This window comes from Protomyctophum bolini (assembly GCF_963924005.1).
Source record: "Protomyctophum bolini genome assembly, chromosome: 17".
Lineage (NCBI taxonomy): Eukaryota > Metazoa > Chordata > Actinopteri > Myctophiformes > Myctophidae > Protomyctophum > Protomyctophum bolini.
The window spans coordinates 25,450,122-25,470,080 of NC_137878.1; the positions used below are offsets into that span (position 1 = coordinate 25,450,122).

The following is a 19,959-nucleotide window of genomic DNA, read 5'->3' on the forward strand; positions in this document are numbered from 1 at the left end:
AAAGAACAGAACAGGAATTCATCATAAAGGAGGTAAAAACTATTAAAGGGAAAATAAAACGAAAAGAAAGGTGAGGGGAGAAAAGGGGAGGTGGTACGTGGGGAGTCGGGGAGAGTCTCGTGATCCTTTGATATGATCATTTGTTGCACATTATTTTAAACTTCATTCAAAATGTCATCCATAAAAACTTTGAAAATCGGAACGTACGTACATACGTACGTACGTACGTATTTTGTTTCTCACATAGGAGATGCGAAACGAGTCGAGTCAGTCGACCATTAGCCATTAGCCTCGGAAACCCAGACACTGCGCGATTGATTGACTGAAGTATTTATTAACGGTTTGCAGAATTAGAGACAGTACATTTCAAGCACAACTCAAAAACACTGTTAACTGTGATAATGACACCATAAAGCATTACACTGGTTTACAAGAGGGTCATATACGTACATACAAATATACACTGCCAAAATATCATAAAGGAGGTAAAAAGGGAAAAACATATATGCAGTGAGGGGGGAAAGGGGGTGTGTGGGGGTACAACGGTATCGCTCGCCAAAAAAGAACAGATGTACAAGCTATCAACGAGTCTGGACACGACGCATGGTTCGCTTGTACATCTGTTTATTTTGGACGGGCCAGCCACGCTGCACGATGGAGAGCTAGCTTCACAGCTAGCGCTCTAGCTAGCTGGTGGCGTTTAGCAGCATGAATCTGATTATCACACATCTCTGGAAGAACATGACACTTTGATAATGTCTATGTTTAATGTTGTAACGTGCCACGGTACATAGGGTGTGACCGTGAACACGACAATTATCGCTGGGGGAGGAAAAAGAAACGGACGAAGAAAGAACAGATCCGACGAATTAGCTAGGCCGCAAATGGATCCGCGGACCTCGCTTGAAATCCCGACCGGTTCTGGGGTCTCTGAGCCGGGGGGAGAGTTACGAGAAGAGACGCCGGGCGAGGAATCGAATGATGATGGAGGTAGTAGTAGGATCGCTGCGAGCATTCTGAGGGGAGGAGACGCCGCGGTGTCAGGGGGAGTAGCAGGCAGTAACAACAAGGACAACGCAGTGGTGATGATGAAGATGAAATCAGATTGTGAGGATGATGGAGACACGGACACCCTGAAAAAGGCCGAGGAGGAGGATGATGAAGAAGATGGGATTGGCAAATATGAAGAAGAATTGGACCCAAGGATTCAGGCACGTTTTATTAGGCAATGTTGTTAAACAGAATGAGTTCACACAAGACAACAACATGGGTTAATTTAAATAAATTAAATATAACCTGACGTATCTAGTCCACGACTTGTCTTTAACATGATTAATGTGGTGTTGTTGTTTACACCAAATCAGCTTGTAATAACTTACTGAGAGATGTTTGTAGGCCTACAGGCTCTACACATACTATTGTGAGTGTGAATAATAATTATAAATACCAAATATGTTATTCTCTGAGCAGAGGCTTACAGCCACAAACCCCTCATCTGGTGCAAATAACCCCATGCCTTATTATATCATAGCTGAATAGCTCTAACGTTATTTCTATCCTTTGCCTGTTCTCAGGAGGAACTTGAGCACCTCAACCAGGCCAGTGATGAAATCAACAAACTGGAGCTACAACTGAATGTGAGGGAGCTGTGTTTTCAGATTTCTATATGCCAAGTATCTATACTGTAGCCTGTATATTTTTAACTTCGCCCCAGTGCAGCATTTGGCCCGCGGGCCGCACTATGGACACAGCTGGTATACTACTTTAAAAATGAGACATTTATTTATAGCCCAGGGAGCCACAGGCCCAAAGTTTGATAGGACCTGTGATGTCATGCCGTACCTGTTTTTTAAGGATGCTCCGATCAGGTTTTTTTTTTTTTGGACCGATACCAATCACAGATTGTTTTTCTCGCCGATACTGATACTGATCTTGTGAAATGTTTAATATTTCCAAAATGATTATATGTCTAAACCCATGTCAAAACTGTTCCTGTGTGTGGGGAGGAAGGGGAGAATGTTTAGGCCTGTCACAAAAATGCAAAATGATGTTATACTATATATCTGACATTTATACCACTTAAATGGTATAAAAGATCAGTTTCTCCAGATAGGGTAAATTGCCGATCACAGATAGGATAAATGCCGCTTACCGATCAGAGTGAATATGGGCGATCAACCGATCATCACCATCTCTAGTGTTTTTTTCTATTAATTTGGTCATTAGGGTCCACAGAATGAGAGGCCTGCTCTGCCTGAAACACTGCGGAAAAAAGTTATGGCCATTTTTGTATACCACTGACACCATAGACATCAGTCAACAGTCTGTGAAAGATTTTACGTAAATTGCATGCTGCATTCTGGAGTAATATAAAAAATTGTGTTTTACAAAGTCAGCCTCCTGGTGGCGCTATAACAGGCCGTTCTGGAAAATGTGGGGCCAAGGTTCATCGTTGGCATCCAGGGAGTGTGTGTGCAAAGTTTGGCATCGACTAGGTTAATGGTGCCGGAGATTAGCTGGTAACAGACGGACGGACACACACACAGACAGACTCACACACGGACGGAGTGCAAAACATAGTCTCTCCCCATGCCTTCGGCCTGGTGGAGACAATAAATACATCACAGGTTAAACTATTCCTTGGGCTTTTGGGCATGTGCCCCCCCGGCTATTAAATAGTTTCCTGGAGACCATATCAGTCTCCAATCATCTTCCATATCGGAAGATGATTTACTTTTTAGTGATACGTGAACATTGTTCAGTGAATTCTACTAAGGACATTCGTAAATCTGTATTTGATGAAGTATGACAGGAAGATAAATGGAAACAATTTTTTCGTCTTGACGAATATGGTTGAATGTCAGATGGAAAAATAAACTATATGAATTGCTCATGTCAGGCATCACCCATTTCACTCATCTTTTGTGACTGGTTTTCTCATTATCATAAGACACTTTTTAAGTATGACATTGCTATATATGCCCTATTGAAAAGGGAATGAAATGAGTTGTTATGCAGGCATGATTTGAGATGTTTTAGTTGTTTTTTTTATCTCCACCACAGGATGCCAGGTCAAGCTACAGGAGAATCCTCACAGAATCGGCCAGAAAGCTCAATGCACAGGGCTCTCAGCTCGGTAACTGCATTGAGAAAGCCAGGCCTTATTATGAAGCCCGCAGACTGGCTAAAGAGGTATGTGTAACTTGGCTGTGTAGCTAATGCAATAGCTGTAGTGTGTACACACCAAATCACTATCTCCACTACGACGGAAGGCTGGGAGGCGGAGATAAATGTTTATAGCATACCCCTGTCTGTCTGTCTGTCTGTCTGTCAGCGCAGGCACACTTTAGCGTCACCAAGATGCCAAAAGCCGTGAGCGGCAGGCGTCTCTTCCTGGCTTTTAGACAGCTGGTGGATGGAAATTAAGCTCCAAGCGCTTCCGGGAATCTGTCCGACGTGGCATTCGATTAATTTCCATCCATTTCCATCCGCCTGCCACAAGTGGCTTTTTGGCCGTGCATGGAATCCCAAGTGTGCTTACACCCTGTCTGTCTGTCTGAAACCACAGATTGTATATGTTCTCTCCTGTCCATCAAGGCTAGATGGATGCATCTTGTCTCTCCATCTGTCAGTTAATCTGGGACACTCCTGCACCGATCGGTGTGAACTTTGCTTGCACACTCCCAGGCCAAGGAATATATCTCTTGAATTTGTTATCAGGATGACATGATGTCATCCTTTTTGAGTGGCGCTAGCCCCTCCTATGCCCAGCTTTTCGGGGTTGTGTGAACACAAACATTGGCTTGTGATTGGCTGATCGCCCCATAGCGATGATTTGATTGGCTGAGCAAAGTACATATAGAAGATAAAAGTGAAGGCAGAAAAGTGAAGACATGGGGTGAGGGAGAAAATGGGAAAAAAAATGGTATGTTCAAACTGTACTAAATTGTTGAAACCTATTACCAATAAACATATATTTAAAAAAAGTGAAGTGAAAAGTGAAGACGCCAAAAGTTGATTGGCCGGAATGACTTTTGTGATGATTTGATTGGATAAGTATGGAATGTGATGTATGACGATAAGAGCGCCCCTCACTTCACGCAAGTGTGATTTTTGAGGGGCCTATGTCCAGATTTTGGTGTGTGTGTGTAAAAACTAACGGAGCAAAATAATGCCTTGCTCATGTGCAAGTACCTACAGTAGGTAGGCTCACAATGTGCGCACGCCGCACACTGCTTGCAATCAAAATGTACGCTGATGATGATATTGCCAAGGGACTCGCCTTTGAGGTTCAAACATTAATTAATGATCTGGGCCAGATTATGCATATATTGCATAATAAGAATGTCTCAGTGCCTCTTAGGAGACCAGAGTTGTGAGGATAGAGAGGGAGGGAGGGAGAGAAAGGGGACGAGGGACAGTGAGAAAAGGTTAGTTACCGGTAATACAGTAGCCTACACGTATTGTTGATAAATGATGTACGTTCAAATAACCCTCGTCATGTAAGAATGTTGTGAATCCAATAATCCATTGCTTACCACCGTTCTTTCTCTCTCTGTGTACATCGTCATCAATATTAATTCGGGACCCTGTGACAACACACTGAACACGCTGCTCTCTGTCATGCTTTAATATGTGATGAAAAAATAACCTAATTTAAAAATGCACATTTGATTATTTAGCTGATATGTCAAGATATTACAATATGTCTCAGACATTACGCTACAGGAGGAAGACACAATTCAGACAATGGCAACCAGACCAGAAAATAGTTTGTCTTCTCCAATTTGCTGAATATACCATTTAAATAACAATGTGCACAGACAAACCTAGCTCTTTAAGGTTCCAAATTATGTTATGCCCAAAATTCTCGCATGACTAATTCATTTTCAGACAATAAATCCTGCGTACACACAGGGCTCTACTGTATGTCTGGGTTGTTTACAAGGTAATGTGACAGCTGGCTTACAAAATGACATGGTATTGAAGTGTATATTTTAGATTATTTACTGTCCATTTAGTCATTAGTCATTTAGTATCCATAACTGTCTTGGAGATTATCAAAATGTTGAAGCATGTGCTCTAATAATAAGTTATGATTGCACACGTAAAACATTAACCATTGAAGAAAGCATGCACAAGTGCCACTCATGTTTAATCAGCATTGTGAAGGGTAATTTCAAACTGTAATTGAACTAATGGAAATCATTAGGACAAAGAGCAAGGGTCTAATAGAAAACAATTAAGCAAATAATGGATTATAAATTTGTCCTGGTTATCACTAGTGTTTACAGTGTTATGAAAACGCAGACTCGAAAATGAGATAGTCAAATCAGTCTAAATCTGCAGGGGTTTGCATCATTGCCCATGTAGAACGCAATCTTCACGGTTAATTATTCAGTGCACAATTGACAGCACCAGGGGTGGACTGGCCACAGGACGTACCGGTCATATTACCGCTGGGCCGCGACCGTAGGGGGCCGCTCAAGTTATGATATGCTTTTTGTTTTGACAGGCAGGCAGGCAGGCAAAGTGAGTGACAAATAAACCCTCTTCTATCTTGAATCCTTTTGCCATCATCATTCTTGTGAGGGCAACAAAGGGTTGTGTAGTTGTCTGTTGGTTTGTATCATTTATGTTGTTCTGTAAAAGTTTAGGCTTGTTTGTTTGTGTGTGCCTTGACGGAGCGGGCTGGTAGAGTTTCTGCTATCTGCACGCTGGTTGTGGTGGGCTGGTCTGGGCCAAATTCGCGCAAAAATGGCCGGGCCGAATTTTTGTCCCAGTCCAGCCCTGATTGACAGTCACCGCTAACACGGCCGACGGCTATCGAGTGAGACTGTATCATCTCAGGACACCACTGTGACCAAGCGGGTCACAACCCAGGACACGGAAGGACACGAAACAGGCAGTTGTTCTCAAGTAGGCTGTTTATTCCTCCTAAGCCAGGGAATTGGTCATCAAACACTGTCTCCGTCATTAACAGGAGCCAAAACTAAAATGTATCAAGTCACAGTGAATCCTATAACCTCAACTAAACAGTCACCGTGTGACATTAAACATCCAATTCTAGCAGGCAGGAATGTGTATTGTGTGGCTCTGTCTGGACCGGGCCCAGCCTCTCACTGCAACAGCGAACACAAGCACATTAGCTTCCTTATATAGCAGCTGTCCTTCATTTAATTGACCAGAAATGATATGTAATTGGCCGCTGACCCCCATCTGAAAATATGTTGTTCCAGGGACCCCCAGAAGCAAAGATTTGCGTTAAAACGCTCACTCTGAAAGAATATACAGTATATTCAAAGATTTGCGCCACATTGTCTACAAGCTACAAGCTATGAGCTTGTAGATCTGTTTTTCAATAGCTAAAGTAGAACAGAATGCTTAAAACACCCGCCCGAAATGGGTTAATCTGTGGCAGTCATCAATTCTTAAGCATCAACCTTAAACTTGGGACATTCTGTGTGTCCAGCCGTGTTACTGCTGCACAGTGGATGACTCTGTCCTCTGACTCTGAGTCACCTTGTCTTCATTTAACTGCCTCCTCCCAAACAAACCTAGACACATCTGCCCCCAGGCGCTGACATTATACGCTGACTTGCATGACTGGAATACAATCTGCTTTTTATGTGTTATGAATTGTTTATCCTGCTGCATGATGCGTGGCATGCGTCCAAAACCTGTTTGTTTTTAGTCAGTTTTCTCTGGGCTGCTTCTTGCATTTTCTCAAACGCAGACCCTACTCCGCTGACTCCTGGTCTTGTCTCATGATTCGTTGTGATGTATTTAAAGTGAGCTGTCATTGCCTTTGGGCTCCTCTTCTTCCTATAGGCTCAACAGGAGACTCAGAAAGCAGCTTTAAGGTTTGAGAGGGCCGTCTCCATGCACACCGCCGCCAGAGAGATGGTGTACGTGGCAGAGCAGGGGCTCCTGGCAGACAGAAACACCCTGGACCCCACCTGGCAGGAGATGCTCAACCATGCCACTTCTAAGGTAGATGTAGAGGAGATCTTGAATAAACAAGACGGTGGCCGCACACACCAATAGCTAGAGTACCAATATTTATTCGGACAGCAGGTAAGACAGAAATATCCAACGCTTCGGCGGTTAAGCCTTCATCAGGGAATACAAGGCACATCATGGTTCACACTTAAATATGGTGCCAGAGAGTCATGCCACCAATCAGAAGGGGGTAGGGGAACACGGGTTAAATATATAAGTGATATGAGAGGTAGGGATCATGGTCATGTGGTGTCTCAAGTTCACATACAAGAATTTCTCAAAAATTACTATAAGGCCTCCTAAGAGGCTCTGGAATAAATATTCCTTGTCATGGAGACACTACAATGTATAAAAGAGTTACAGCAGAAAAGCAAATGTGAAATGAAGAACCATATAACATCTATACAAAAATAAAATTAAAATACATCATTAAATACATTCAATGCAATCAATATAGAAAAAACATTTTAAGTGGATTCAATACATATACTGGCAATAGACCTGAATGCCCCTCTATGGAGTCGGCCTGTATAGGTATAGGTCACCTGCAGGTGAAAAGGGGGAAGGCGGCCATCAAAGTAAGGTTAAAAGGAGGGTTTACCAAAAATGTATTAAAAGGTTAAGTATAAAGGTACAAAAATATTTTGATTGTAATATATTTTTACAAAAAGGATTTGAGGTAAAAATCTACATTAAGGCCAAGGGGAGATAATGTTTTTAAGGACTGAATCCAGAAAGCTTCGCGTTTAAGCAGAAGCTGATCAATCTGTCCTCCTCTTCTAGATACAGACACTTTTTCTATGCCTATATAATGTAGAGAGGATACAGGGTGGTTGGCTTCCACAAAATGGGCGGCAACAGGATATATAATATTCTTGCACCGAATAGTGCTACGGTGCTCAGCTATGCGTGCTTTTACTTCACGTGAAGTCATACCTACATATGCCTTGCCACAAGGGCATGTAAGAAGGTAAATGACAGCCCTAGTTGTGCAGGTATTAATGCCTCTGATGGGGATATTTTTACCAGAATGAGGATGCTTAAATTTATGACATTTTCTAGTGCTGTTGCCAGTGGCGGAAACTCCGTGGGTTCAGAGGCGCGACTGAACCCCCTGGCATTTTGGCAAAAGCGCGACTGAACCCACTGGCATTTTGGCAAAAGCGCGACTGAACCCACTGGCATTTTGGCAAAAGCGCGACTGAACCCACTGGCATTTTGGCAAAATATATCAATATGCAGTATATGCACCCACTGTCCACTGAAATTTCCCTTCCCCAGTGGTCATGTTGGGGGCGCTTGGGCAAGATGTGTTGGTACCAACCGAAAAAACAAAACTCGTTTTTGTTCCACCGATGGGGGGGGGGGGGGGGGGGGGGGGCTGCATGAACCCCCTGCCGTTATAAGAACTTTCCGCCACTGGCTGTTGCATTGGGCGCAAGAGCCGCATTTATAGTTGCCGTTAGGAATAGGAGCCAATACACGTTGAGTGGGGGTTGGGACAGGGGGTGAATCGGACTTGACCAAGTGATTTCTAAGACTCTGACCACGAGAGAAAACAATCAGAGGAGGTTTGGAAAAGGTGTTATTAAATAATGAATCCGATTGTAAAATATGCCAGTGTTTTTTTTATAATATGACATTTATGACATTTTAGAGTAGGTAGTAGAGAAGATGGTAGATTGAGTCTTGTTTTCTGACTGTCTGTGAAATAAATCAGACCTGGGTTTTTGATTGATTTTATCCAGGGCGTTGTCAATCTGGGTATTAGAATAGCCCCGTTCTTTAAATTTAGCCTGCATATTTGTCAAATGCCGGTTCAAATCCGTAGGTTTCTTGCAAATGCACTTGACTCTGCAAAATTGGCTATACGGTAAGCTGTTTTTTAGATGTACAGTAGAGGGTGACAGCTGTCAGCTCTCAGTAGGCTGTTTCGGTCAGTTGGCTTGGTGTAGAGGTCAGTATATAAAACACCATCTTCTCCCCTGCAGATCAGTAGATCCAGAAAGTTCAAAGAATGAAAATCAAAAGACATGGTAAATTTCAGATGATCTGAACATGAGTTAACAAACAAACAAAAAGTTATTAAGTTGTTCTCTTGTACCATTAAACAGAAGGAAGACATCATCTATATATCTTTTCCAAAGAGTTATATTTGTAAAAAATGGGTTTTGAGCAGGATTGAGAAATTTTGATTTCTCTAGGTACCCAACATACAGGCCTGCGTAATTAGGGGCCATCGGTGACCCCATCGCTACACCCCTCTTTTGTAGAAAATAGTCATCCTGAAACATGAAGTAATTGTGTGTAAGTACTATCTCAGCCAGAGTGACAATGCATGAGTTAGAGGGTATGGCTGAGGTAGGGCGCTCTAATAGGAAATGTTCCAGGGCCTGGATGCCGCCTTCGTGAGGTACATTTGTGTACAGCGACTCTACATCCAGCGTGACAAGAAAGGTATCTGATCTTAAGGGTAACTTCAAGGTTTTCAATAATGGATATCATGTGACCTGTGTCTTTCACATAGGACGGGAGGAGTTCATTAAAGGGTTTAATAAAAAAGTCTACAAAAGAAGAGACAGGTGCTGTAACGGAGTCGATGCCCGATATAATGGGACCTGGGGGTTTCTCAAAGTTTTTATGAAGTTTAGGTAAAATATAGAACACTGGTGTCATAGGATGCTGTTTATTAAGAAATTCAAATTCCTTTTTTGTAATCTCACCAGAACGTAAAAAACCTTGTAGAGTGTGATTTACTGTACCCTTAAAGCTTTCAACAGGATTACTGGGAAGTTTTGTGTAAGAGATTTCATCCAGTAGCTGTCTATGACATTCCATGACATAATCAGATTTGTTGAGCAAAACAACAGCGCCCCCTTTATCAGCCTCTTTAATTACAATTGAATTATCAGACTTGAGATCAAGTCTATGTTAAGGTTACAATGAGATATGTGTGCATCTTTTTCTTGTAAACGTGACATTATCTCTTGTTCAACCAGTCTACAATAAGTTTCAATAGACGCATTGCGATTGCTAGGATGGATAAAGGTGCTTTTATTTCTGAATGGAGTAGACATGGTAGTACTAGTAGCATCAGAAGGGAGAGGTGGGGCCACAACCAAATCAGAACTAGGCATAAAAAATTCTCTCAGACGTATTTGTCTGAAGAATTTAAACAAATCCACTTTCACATCAAAGTCACTTGATTGCGTAGTAGGAACAAAACTTAAACCTCTGCTTAGTAGTGACAGGTGGGCGTGGCTGAGGACCTTACTTGACAGGTTTACGACATTCAGTCCCGTTGTGACCTGCTGTATGAGCGGGTCTGTGGTCTCCGGGAGAACCCGTCTGAGCCTCTTCCCCCGCCTTGTACAGCGTTTCTGCGGTGGTCGCCGCGACCACGGCGGTTGGTTCTGTTGTATAAAAAAGCGTTGCTCGAGGTAGATGAGGAAGCTCTGCTGCTTGACATCTGATCGGAGAACGGCTGGCGACGGGGAGGGTGTGGAGGTCTGCTTTCTCTGGGTTGGGATGCTGCCGGTGGTGCCGCTGCATCTTGGGATTCGGTGATCCTCCAGGAATAGACTGTTCCTTCCTCTTTGTTGAATTTTTTTACTTTTTTGTCTTTGGTTTCGACAGAGAGTTTATCAATAAGATCCTGATGTACTTTAAGTACATTGTTGAATTTCAGCTCATCGTTGATAGCTTTCTCTATCTCAGAGCGTGTATCTGTGATCATCTGATCAAGCTCAATAGTATCCTTTTTGAGCTGATCGACCACTGATGTCATCAGGTCTATGGCGCATTTATTCAGAATGGCGCACCAGCGTTCACAATAGTCATCAGTACGTTTACCCAGGGAAGGCTCTATCTGCCATCTAAAGGCCGTGGGAATGATGCCTTGTCGTACATACACACTGAGTGTCAAAATGTGAAAATGCGTTCTGGTTTTCTTTTTTAGTAGATTTAACAGCTCTTTGGAAAAATCTAATTCACCGCTTGGTAGGTCAAAAAGGGACTCGGTTCCAATGATTCTCTCGCGGTCCCGTTGACTGAATTCAAAGCAGTTCAGGTTATATGGTTCTTCTCTTGTGCTAATGTCTCTGCTCAAGTCGTCCAATGGCATCTTAACGGCTATTTGGTGCGGGTGCTATAGGCAGGAAAATAAATACTGTGTACAAAGAGGCTCTACGCACACCAAAGTCCTTCTAAGGTAGATACCACAAATAAAAGCAAAGGGTGTCAGACTGAAAGCTTTTGGGCCAGACCGGTCTGCGGAAGGCACATGATAATGTGAATTCATGCCACCACCTAAATGTAGTCATTCACATTAGGGCTCATTTTCCTTCGAAATAATGCATTTAGCCCCCTCGGCTATGTAGTGCATTTAAGCCTCTGGAGAGAGTAGCTGAAGTAAATTCATAACCTTACAAGATTAAGCTATGGTCAAATTTGTTTTCAGTGTTTTGTGTTGAAAGGAATCGCATTCGCCAACCAGTTTGTATTGAAGATAAGACGCCAGTAAACTGTCAAATCCTTGGTGTTCGTTAAGCTATAAGTGTGTAAAAAGTGACCCATCAGTATTGGATGTTCCTGAAATTACAACCATTTTGGGGGAATGTGTTGAATGAACTCTAAAATATCCTACAGCTAGACCCAGACCCCCTACCTAATAGCTCTTCTTGACACTGCCGGAGGAGAAGACCTCCCTTTGACATGCCCATGAGTGTCTCACGGTTGATTTAGCATCGCTAGGCGTGCTGTTCAAATGGAAGGATGCTGCCCCACCCGTGCTCAGTCAGTGGCTTCGTGATATAATGTCCTCCTGTCTCAAACTGGAGATGTTGAGGTTCTCAATTGCCGGCTCTGAGAAAAAATGCTATAACACCAGTGTTGTTTTTGGCAGCACATTTTGATTTTTGTTTTAGTCATAGTTAGGCCTGTAACGATTCACTCAACTCACGATACGATTCGTATCGCGATACGATTTTTCACGATATTTTAAACCAAAAATATTTTCCAGAAAAATTACAGTTTATTTTTAATTTGATATAATTTATCTTTTAGATTTTTTCAATTTTTATTTATTTAACTACATTGCAAAAGAAGTAGCATTACTTCTGACAGTGCAGAAACATGATTGCCTTCCTTGATGTATTAATGAGCATCAATGACCATCATCACCTGGGCACAGTCACAGACACACACAGCTCCCCTCTGCAGTGCTCTGTACTGAAAGGGACTCTCATTTCTTTCCAAAAGCACTTGAATATGATTAAAAGCTGAAGCTCACATTTCACATCACACACACCATAATTCACTAGCCCCCCTAAAAAAATAAAATTGAAAATCGATATATTGTTACATGCCTAGTCATAGTCTCTTGAATAGTTTTTATTTAGTTTTCAGTCATTTTAGTGTTAGTCTAGTTTTAGTCGACTAAATTTCATGAGATTTTAGTCGACTAAATCTACAGTTGATTTAGTCGACTAAAATGTATTTTGGTGGGCCTTGATGCCGTCGTAATGACTGATTTGACATATGCTGAAAATAGCAGATCTACAAGCTCACTAGTGTGAGCTTGTAGATCTGCTATTTTCAGCATGCAACGAAGTGTAAAATGACTTATACTGGATCTCTTGTCCACCAGTCCCTTCCTAACATTTTAGTCTGGTTTTTATTTGTTGACGAAATTGTCAGTATATTTAGTCTTGGTTTTAGTCATCATAGCTGAGTTTGAATTAGTTTCCATTTAGTTTTCATCAGTAGAAAAAGGTAGTCGACGAAATCAACACTGTATAAGTCTATTTATGACATTCTACCACAACACACAAACTGCATCGTGTGCCGTGCCCACCAACCCACAACAATTCTAAGAATCTGTATTTTCTCTTCTATGATAATTTTTCATGCTTTTTTTCTCCCCCCTTCATCTTTTACATTTTTTTTATTTTGAGACTGTGCTTTTCAACTGTCCTGGGGATTGAGGATCTTTGTTTTATTTTTAGATTTCTTCTGTGTCACCAACACGTAAGAGCAGTCTGACCTAATGTTTCTTATTGCACTACTGAAGGCTATATACTCTTACTTGATTCTCATAACCTGTGACTTAATGGCATTTATGCCCTTTCCCCCTGGGCTTCTGTTTAAAAAAAACTTGAATAAAAAGATTTTGGAAAGAAAGAAAAGTGGCCTGTAGTATTGTGGTTTTAAGATGGATGGCAATGGGTATAGGACGGTGCATAATGCTTATGGAAATCAGCTCCAGACATATAATGGCATATAATGCTGTAAAGGAGTTGGTAATTGTGCAGTAGTGTGTGCACAGTGCACACACCAGGTATTACTATACTGGGGCCAGTAGAACTTATCCATTCATCCATCCATCTTCAACCGCTTATCCGTAGTCGGGTCGCGGGGGCAACAGCTCCACCAGAGAGCTCCAGACATTCCTCTCCAGAGCAACATTAGTAACTTCCTCCTGGGGGATCCCGAGGCGTTCCAAGGCCAGTGAGTCCGATGCAATCCCTCCATCTGCGCCTTGGTCTGCCCCGAGATCTCCTCCCAGTGGGACGTGCATCGAGGACCTCCCTAGGGAGACCCTCAAGAGGCATCCTAATTCCTAACCAGATGCCCGAACCACCTAAGCTGGCTCCTTTCCAGGCGAAGGAGCAGCGTCTCTACTCCGAGTCTCCCTCGCGTGACTGAGCTTATGAACACGTGTGTGTGTGTGTGTGTGTGTGTGTGTGTGTGTGTGTGTGTGTGTGTGTGCGGTAGGTGAACGAGGCCGAGGAGGAACGCCTGCGTAGCGAGCGAGAGCACCAGCGTGTCACTCAGCTGTGTCAGGATGCAGAAGCTCGAGTGCAGACGCTCCAGAAATCCCTGAAGAAGGTCATCCTCAAATCCAAACCGTACTTTGAGCTCAAGTCACAGTTCAACCACATACTGGAGGTGGGTAACAGGCACAGTTCAACCACATACTGGAGGTGGGTAACAGGCACAGTTCAACCACATACTGGAGGTGGGTAACAGGCACAGTTCAACCACATATTGGAGGTGGGTAACAGGTACAGATGTTCAGTCAAGAAATTCTTAAAGAACATGGCTTGTTTAGCAATTTTACAGTTGGAATTAGTTAAAAGATTTATTTTTAATAGTACAGAAGGTTGTGGGCTCCTTCCCGTCACCTTTTCACATTTTGACGATTTAAAAGAAATAGCAGATCTACAAGCTCTTGTAGATCTGCTATTCTTCAATAGCTAAAGTATTATAACATAATGCTTAAAACACCAAAAGGGGTTCCCGTCCAGAATGGGTTAAAAGCTCTCTGGATATATTATTTCCTTTTTATTATTAGTTTTCATAAAAGGTTTATCTATACCCTTTAAAGTAGGCCAGTAGAATGATCTCAGTTCCCACCATTATGTCTGTCCTGACTTTCAGCCTCTCCCTTCAGGCAGACTTTATACGGTTATAGAAATGTGTTTTATAATAGGCCTTCTTATTTCCCAGTCCATCCAATGACTCAATACTGTAGCAGAGATTATAATATGGTGCATTTTGCATCCCAAAACGCAGTTTATAGTTAACACTCCGATTGCCTGGGGTTATTTAATCCATTAAATCATTGCGCCCAGCGCCCATCCATCATATAGCAGCGGAGCACTTTTACCGACGGACCGGATGTTATCCCGGCTCCTCAGCTCCTAGGCTGTGGAGCGATGCCATTTGCGGTTGTGATATCAATAATCTTTGTCTTTTGGATAAAACTTCGTCCTGGGCGATTGGGGTGTTAAGGGTTAAGGTGTTAATAAAACAACGACCTCTGCATCCACAGGATGCACTACTGTCCTACTGTACTGTTTTTTATTCTAGTTTATTTTGCTCGCTTTAGTTATAATAATCATTTATTCTTCTGTTTTCTGCGTGAATATAACGACATTATAACCATATAAAATGAAATGGGAGTTAAATGTTTGTTGTTGTAAAAATTACTCCTAACGTCGTTGAAGTGGGACTCATAAAATGTCCCTGGGACTCATCTAAAAGACCATCCCTGCATGGAAATGAAGCTCCACCCACACGACAGAATGTCGCTGGGGCAAGCTTTTCCGGAGCTTCATTTCCATCCACCAGCTGTCTAAAAACCCGGAAGAGACGCCGGCAGACAGCTTCTTTTGTCCGCGCATGGAGTCTTAGGTGTGCTTACACTGTCTGTGGTAGCCCTGTGACAGGACGTTGCATCAGAGAGATATCCAGCCAGAGCAAAAAGTTTAGTAAGTCTCTCTTTGAGTGCTTTGAAGTGTTGCTGTAATTTGACCCTTGTAGTATGAATATTTGTCATAACCGATAGCCATGGTTTTGACACATTTCTGTCATTCCAAGTATCTTTTGTCATTGCATTTGGTGTTGGTATGGATGGAAGTCGGATTCTGCCACTGAAAGCAATCAAAAAGGACTGAACAAATTGTTTCCTCACAAATGTGTGACGGTTCTGAAATAAAAATAAAAATCTGCATACATTTGTGAGGAAGAAAAACCCACTCACAGTTCTAATACTTTTATTCATTGGTGGAAATGGGAAATATGTGTCATATTCAATAACTCAATGTTTCATTGATTTCAACCATATACTTTTCATTAATAAGAACATTTATGCTTTCTACTTTAAAATGACATGTTTAGAAGAAAATATTCTATTGAAGGTAGAAACAGCTTTTGAATATAAGCTTTTGACACATTGCAATTTCATTCCCATTTTCTAACTGTCACGGAATCTATCATTTACTCATTGCAATATAAGACGTGCCAAAAGTTTCTAAGAACAGCCCATAATTATGTGTTCACAGGAACACAAGGCCAAAGTGGTACTGCTGGAACAGAGAGTGGCCAAAGTCAAAACGCGATATTCCATCGCCCTGCGCAACCTGGAGCAGATCAGCGAGCAGATCCACGCACAGAGGGGGCGTGTCAGAGCCAACAGGGCACGGCCCGTGGCCTGTGGGGGGCGGAGTTCCCCGGTAGGGGCGGAGTCCGAGGTCAAAGCTACGGTCGCGATTCACATCGTCGCCGCCTGTGGAGGCGGAGTTCTGGAAGACGGAGAGAAGACCAGGCAGACGAGGCAGTGGGTGGAGAAACACAGGGAGTCTGGCTGGGGCCAGAGGGAGAGGCTGGCGGCGGAGCAGGCCGGGTCGGATTCCATGTCGGTCATTAGCCTGCAGACCATCGCCTCCGACCTGGAGAAGTGCGACTCCGTGGAGCACCTGGTGGAACTGAGCGACGTGGTGAGTCTGGTGGACGAGGAGAGGGTGCTCCTCCGAGTCGAAGACGGGAACAGAGACAGGAAGATGAGGCATCTGGAGAGAGTGACGGTGGTCAACGACCCGTTGCAGGACGGGGCGGACGAAGAGAAGGGAGCAGCAGGTCGAGAGACACAGGATGGCTTCGCCAAGCAGCACCACAGAAGTGTTAGCTTGTGAGCTGTGATACTGACGAGGACACGATGAATTATGAATGACGACATGAGAAATCTGCAGGGGGGGCTTCAGAAAGAAAGAGACACACACTGGAGGGGAACGAGGAAGACCTGGAGACATGGGAGATTGCAGGTGGGAAATATTTTTTTTATTTTTTTTAACTGGCTCTGACTGAGACTCTGCTGCAGTTGCGGGAACAGCCAGAAAAGATGTGTTGGCAGATGCTGTGCACCAGGCGCACATTTATGAATCACCATGCAGGATCGCTGTGAGAGCAATAAAGACTGGAGAGGAAGGGAGAGAGGGGTGGAGGTTTCTAGAGCTCACAGACCTACCCTGGGACTTCCCACCACCCCTCCTCTGAACCTGTCTGTGTTTCACCATTGAGGAGATATTGAGTCAGTTCTCATGTCCCTCATGCTGAGATGAACAAGAGGTATCTAATGTCTAATCACTGTACCGTAGAAACGGGCAAAATACTGACATAGTGTGCAAAGACTAAACATTTCTTTCAGCAGTGTTAAGTGTGTATGCGTGCTTGAGCAAAAAATCAAGGCATAGCTTGTTTTCATTGATGCATCTTTACTTTGATATCCACCATTTCGGTTGTGTGTATTCCTATTGACATGCCAGGATTTGGAGTCGGGACAGATGTGATTTTTTTTTTTTTACCACAAGAAAAAACCCCAAGATGCTCAATGGTGAAGCGGCACTATGCAGAAAGAAAAATCCAAATGGCATTGTCTCCACATTGACATGTGAGTGTGGGCTAGTGTGGTGTTTAGTTGTTTGTCTCCTTTGGCCGAACGGAAATAGCCATCTTTATATATAACTGTAAGACAACTTTAACACTCTTGATGAGTTTCACGTCAGCAGGCGTTTCGTGGTTGTGCTGAGTGAGTGCTGACTCTTCATGCTGTGTTTGCGTATGGTTGGAGGTGGTTCTGTAGCGTCTGAAATGTGATTCGTCTTTTTCTTTTTGTAGATATTTTTTTGGCTTCTGCCTTCATTGATAGTATAGTAGACTGACTGTAAATGGGGAGTGACACGCAGGAACGGTCATTGGGATTCGAACCTGCAACACGCTTTCAGGCAGCCTAGGCACCCGGACTGCTTGGCCATCGATTCGGGTGATTTGTCTACTTTTGAAGGGGCACACCCCTTTTATGGTCTAAGTTTGAGGGGACACACCCAGTTTTTGGTCTACTTTGGAGGGGACACACTCCTTTTTTGGTCTACTTTTGAGGGGACACCCCATTGTTGGTCTTTTGTTTAGGGGACACACCCTGTTATCGTTATGTAACAACTTCAAACTAAAGTCACTTTTTTGGGCGGGGGTGGGGCAGTTTTATGTAACATACTTTAAACCCTTTTTTTGATAGAGACATGAATCACGGAGGAGAGTATAGGAGAGAGACATGCAGCTAATGGTCAGGCCGGCCAGGAATCGAACCAGAGACTCACTGTAAGGCATTTGAATAAATAAAGGTTTGCATGAATGAATGGACCCATGTGGTACCGTGGTACGCACCCTAACCACTGGCCAATGGCCATCGGGTAAGCCCACATTACAAGCTAAATTGATTCAGTTTAAAAAAAAAACAAGCATGAATCAAAAGTGTCCTGAATTTCACATTGTATTCCCTCACATTGCTGCTGGCATGGTGGTTTAGCACAGTATTCCCAAATGGATGGTTATGGCCATGTGGCTTTGATCCACTTGTACTATATGAGATCTGACTTCATGAGAACACACTTTGTAGAAGATTATTTCCCTGCAATGCAGTTTTACTTATTGCACCAGTCTTGGAAAAATCCCTTTGTTGAAACACTTGAGTCATTTGAGATCGTTGTATCCTCAAAGCATCTGTTTGGTCTTTTAGGAGCTGCCATTATCCGTAAGGAATTGAATTGTATACACGTTTGCTTGGCTGGAGATGTTGCTTTTGAATCATATTCTCTTGCCCAGCTAAGCTTAAACAGAAGCTATTTGCACATTGCTTGGCTTTTGCATCAGAGATGCACTGGTGTAGTATAATATAGAGCATTTGCATGAAATATCCATTTGCTGTTGAAAGGGATTTTCAGCTCTTCAGCGCTCAAAAATCTGTACCCCACATTTCACTTAGCTGTATAGAAGTAGATAAATGCTCAGTTGTTTTAAAGTGCCTTTGGCTCAGCAATCCTAAAGATTTGAAATGGACTTAATAATGTGCACTTACTATTTATTTTCATAAATCCTGAGTGAGGTGCATTTTTATTATTTTAGTACTTTAGTAAATACTTTACCTCTTTTCACAAACGGTACATTTTCTTCAGATAAGAACAAGTCATGTACTAGTTGTTTTTTACTAAAGGGTTATGGCAGATATTTCGCACTGTTATAATTTATCCATTGGTGTTATACATACAGTATTTTGTTTTGTAATGACATGTCCTTTGAATTCATGTTACTGGGTTGCACATGGTGTACTTGTTTTAACCTAACTGTATATTTGTTTAGTTTCTTTAATTATGAGCCAACTTTACCCGTTGTACAGACCTGACTCGTTCCTGTGTATGTATATGATGAATGTACCTTTGTAAAGTAGTAGGTAGGTGTATGATGATGCTAAGCATAATATATTTAACTTATTAATGTTTACAATTTTATTTTATGGAATATAAATTGTGTTGGAACCATTAAAAATGCATTTAACACGATACATGGTGTGTGGTACTGGAGATCTCATCTCAACAGGTGTCATTTAATTCCATGCAATTATCTTATGTCCAGGCAGTCTGTGAGCATATGTATACCTTTGATAATATAAACACACGAAGCAACAGCCGCACAGCGAAACTTCAACGCTGTGTGTGTATATAATGAATTTCAATGAGATCATCGGGTCACAGAAAAGATGAATACCGTATATCATATAAGAGGGAGGACATGTAATTTGCTCTCAGTGGAACATACGGCAAGCAGCAGAAATAACCGCCTGAGCATGATCAGCACACCTTGCACCCGAGGCGCATGATCAGAGATGGAGAGATTATTGTCTGCATGACGATTATTACCCATGTCTGCACTTCAATTATTCAGCAGGGGTATAAATATATCACAGATCGCACTTGGGAACATGAGAAAAAGACAGAAGTGGAAAAGGAGTGAGAAGAAGAAGTGATAATTGATTTAGCTGGTGGGAGGTGAGAAAAGGGGGAGAGCAGGCGCAAATCGAGGCGAGAAGAGTGGCCACAGACTATAATTTTGGGGGCCAGAGTGAGTAAGTGAAGGTGACACATGACAGGAGGGCGCCAGCAATCACAGAGTAGGGCCTCCTATGAAAAGGCAGCCGGAGAAAAGGTGATGACAGCTTTAGGAAGATGGAGAGCTGCTACTGTAGGATGCCCTTTGTTCAGCCTTGGTTTGTCAGCCATTTGCTACACTGTAGAATCCACTTGGAGTGAACAAAAAGACATTACATACATACTGTAAAGGTTC

The 19,959-nt window shown here is 42.6% G+C and overlaps 1 protein-coding gene across 1 annotated transcript; it reads left to right on the plus strand.

Annotated features, from left to right (window-relative positions):
* The first annotated feature begins 643 nt into the window (after window positions 1-643).
* Window positions 644-19,176, plus strand: sh3bp5lb (SH3-binding domain protein 5-like, b). The gene is made up of 6 exons (XM_080786732.1): window positions 644-1,211; window positions 1,575-1,637; window positions 3,064-3,192; window positions 6,832-6,993; window positions 13,777-13,950; window positions 15,849-19,176. The coding sequence occupies exons 1-6, from the start codon at window positions 885-887 to the stop codon at window positions 16,476-16,478; spliced, it is 1,485 nt and encodes a 494-aa protein (XP_080642858.1). The 5' UTR covers window positions 644-884; the 3' UTR covers window positions 16,479-19,176.
* The last annotated feature ends 783 nt before the right edge of the window (window positions 19,177-19,959 follow it).

Excerpts from the sequence above, each read along its gene's own strand:
- sh3bp5lb (XM_080786732.1), top strand. The coding sequence starts at position 885 with ATGGATCCGCGGACCTCGCTTGAAATCCCGACCGGTTCTGGGGTCTCT. Across the intron at positions 3,193-6,831 it reads CCCGCAGACTGGCTAAAGAG|GCTCAACAGGAGACTCAGAA; the intron begins GTATGTGTAACT and ends TTCTTCCTATAG. Across the intron at positions 13,951-15,848 it reads AGTTCAACCACATACTGGAG|GAACACAAGGCCAAAGTGGT; the intron begins GTGGGTAACAGG and ends ATGTGTTCACAG.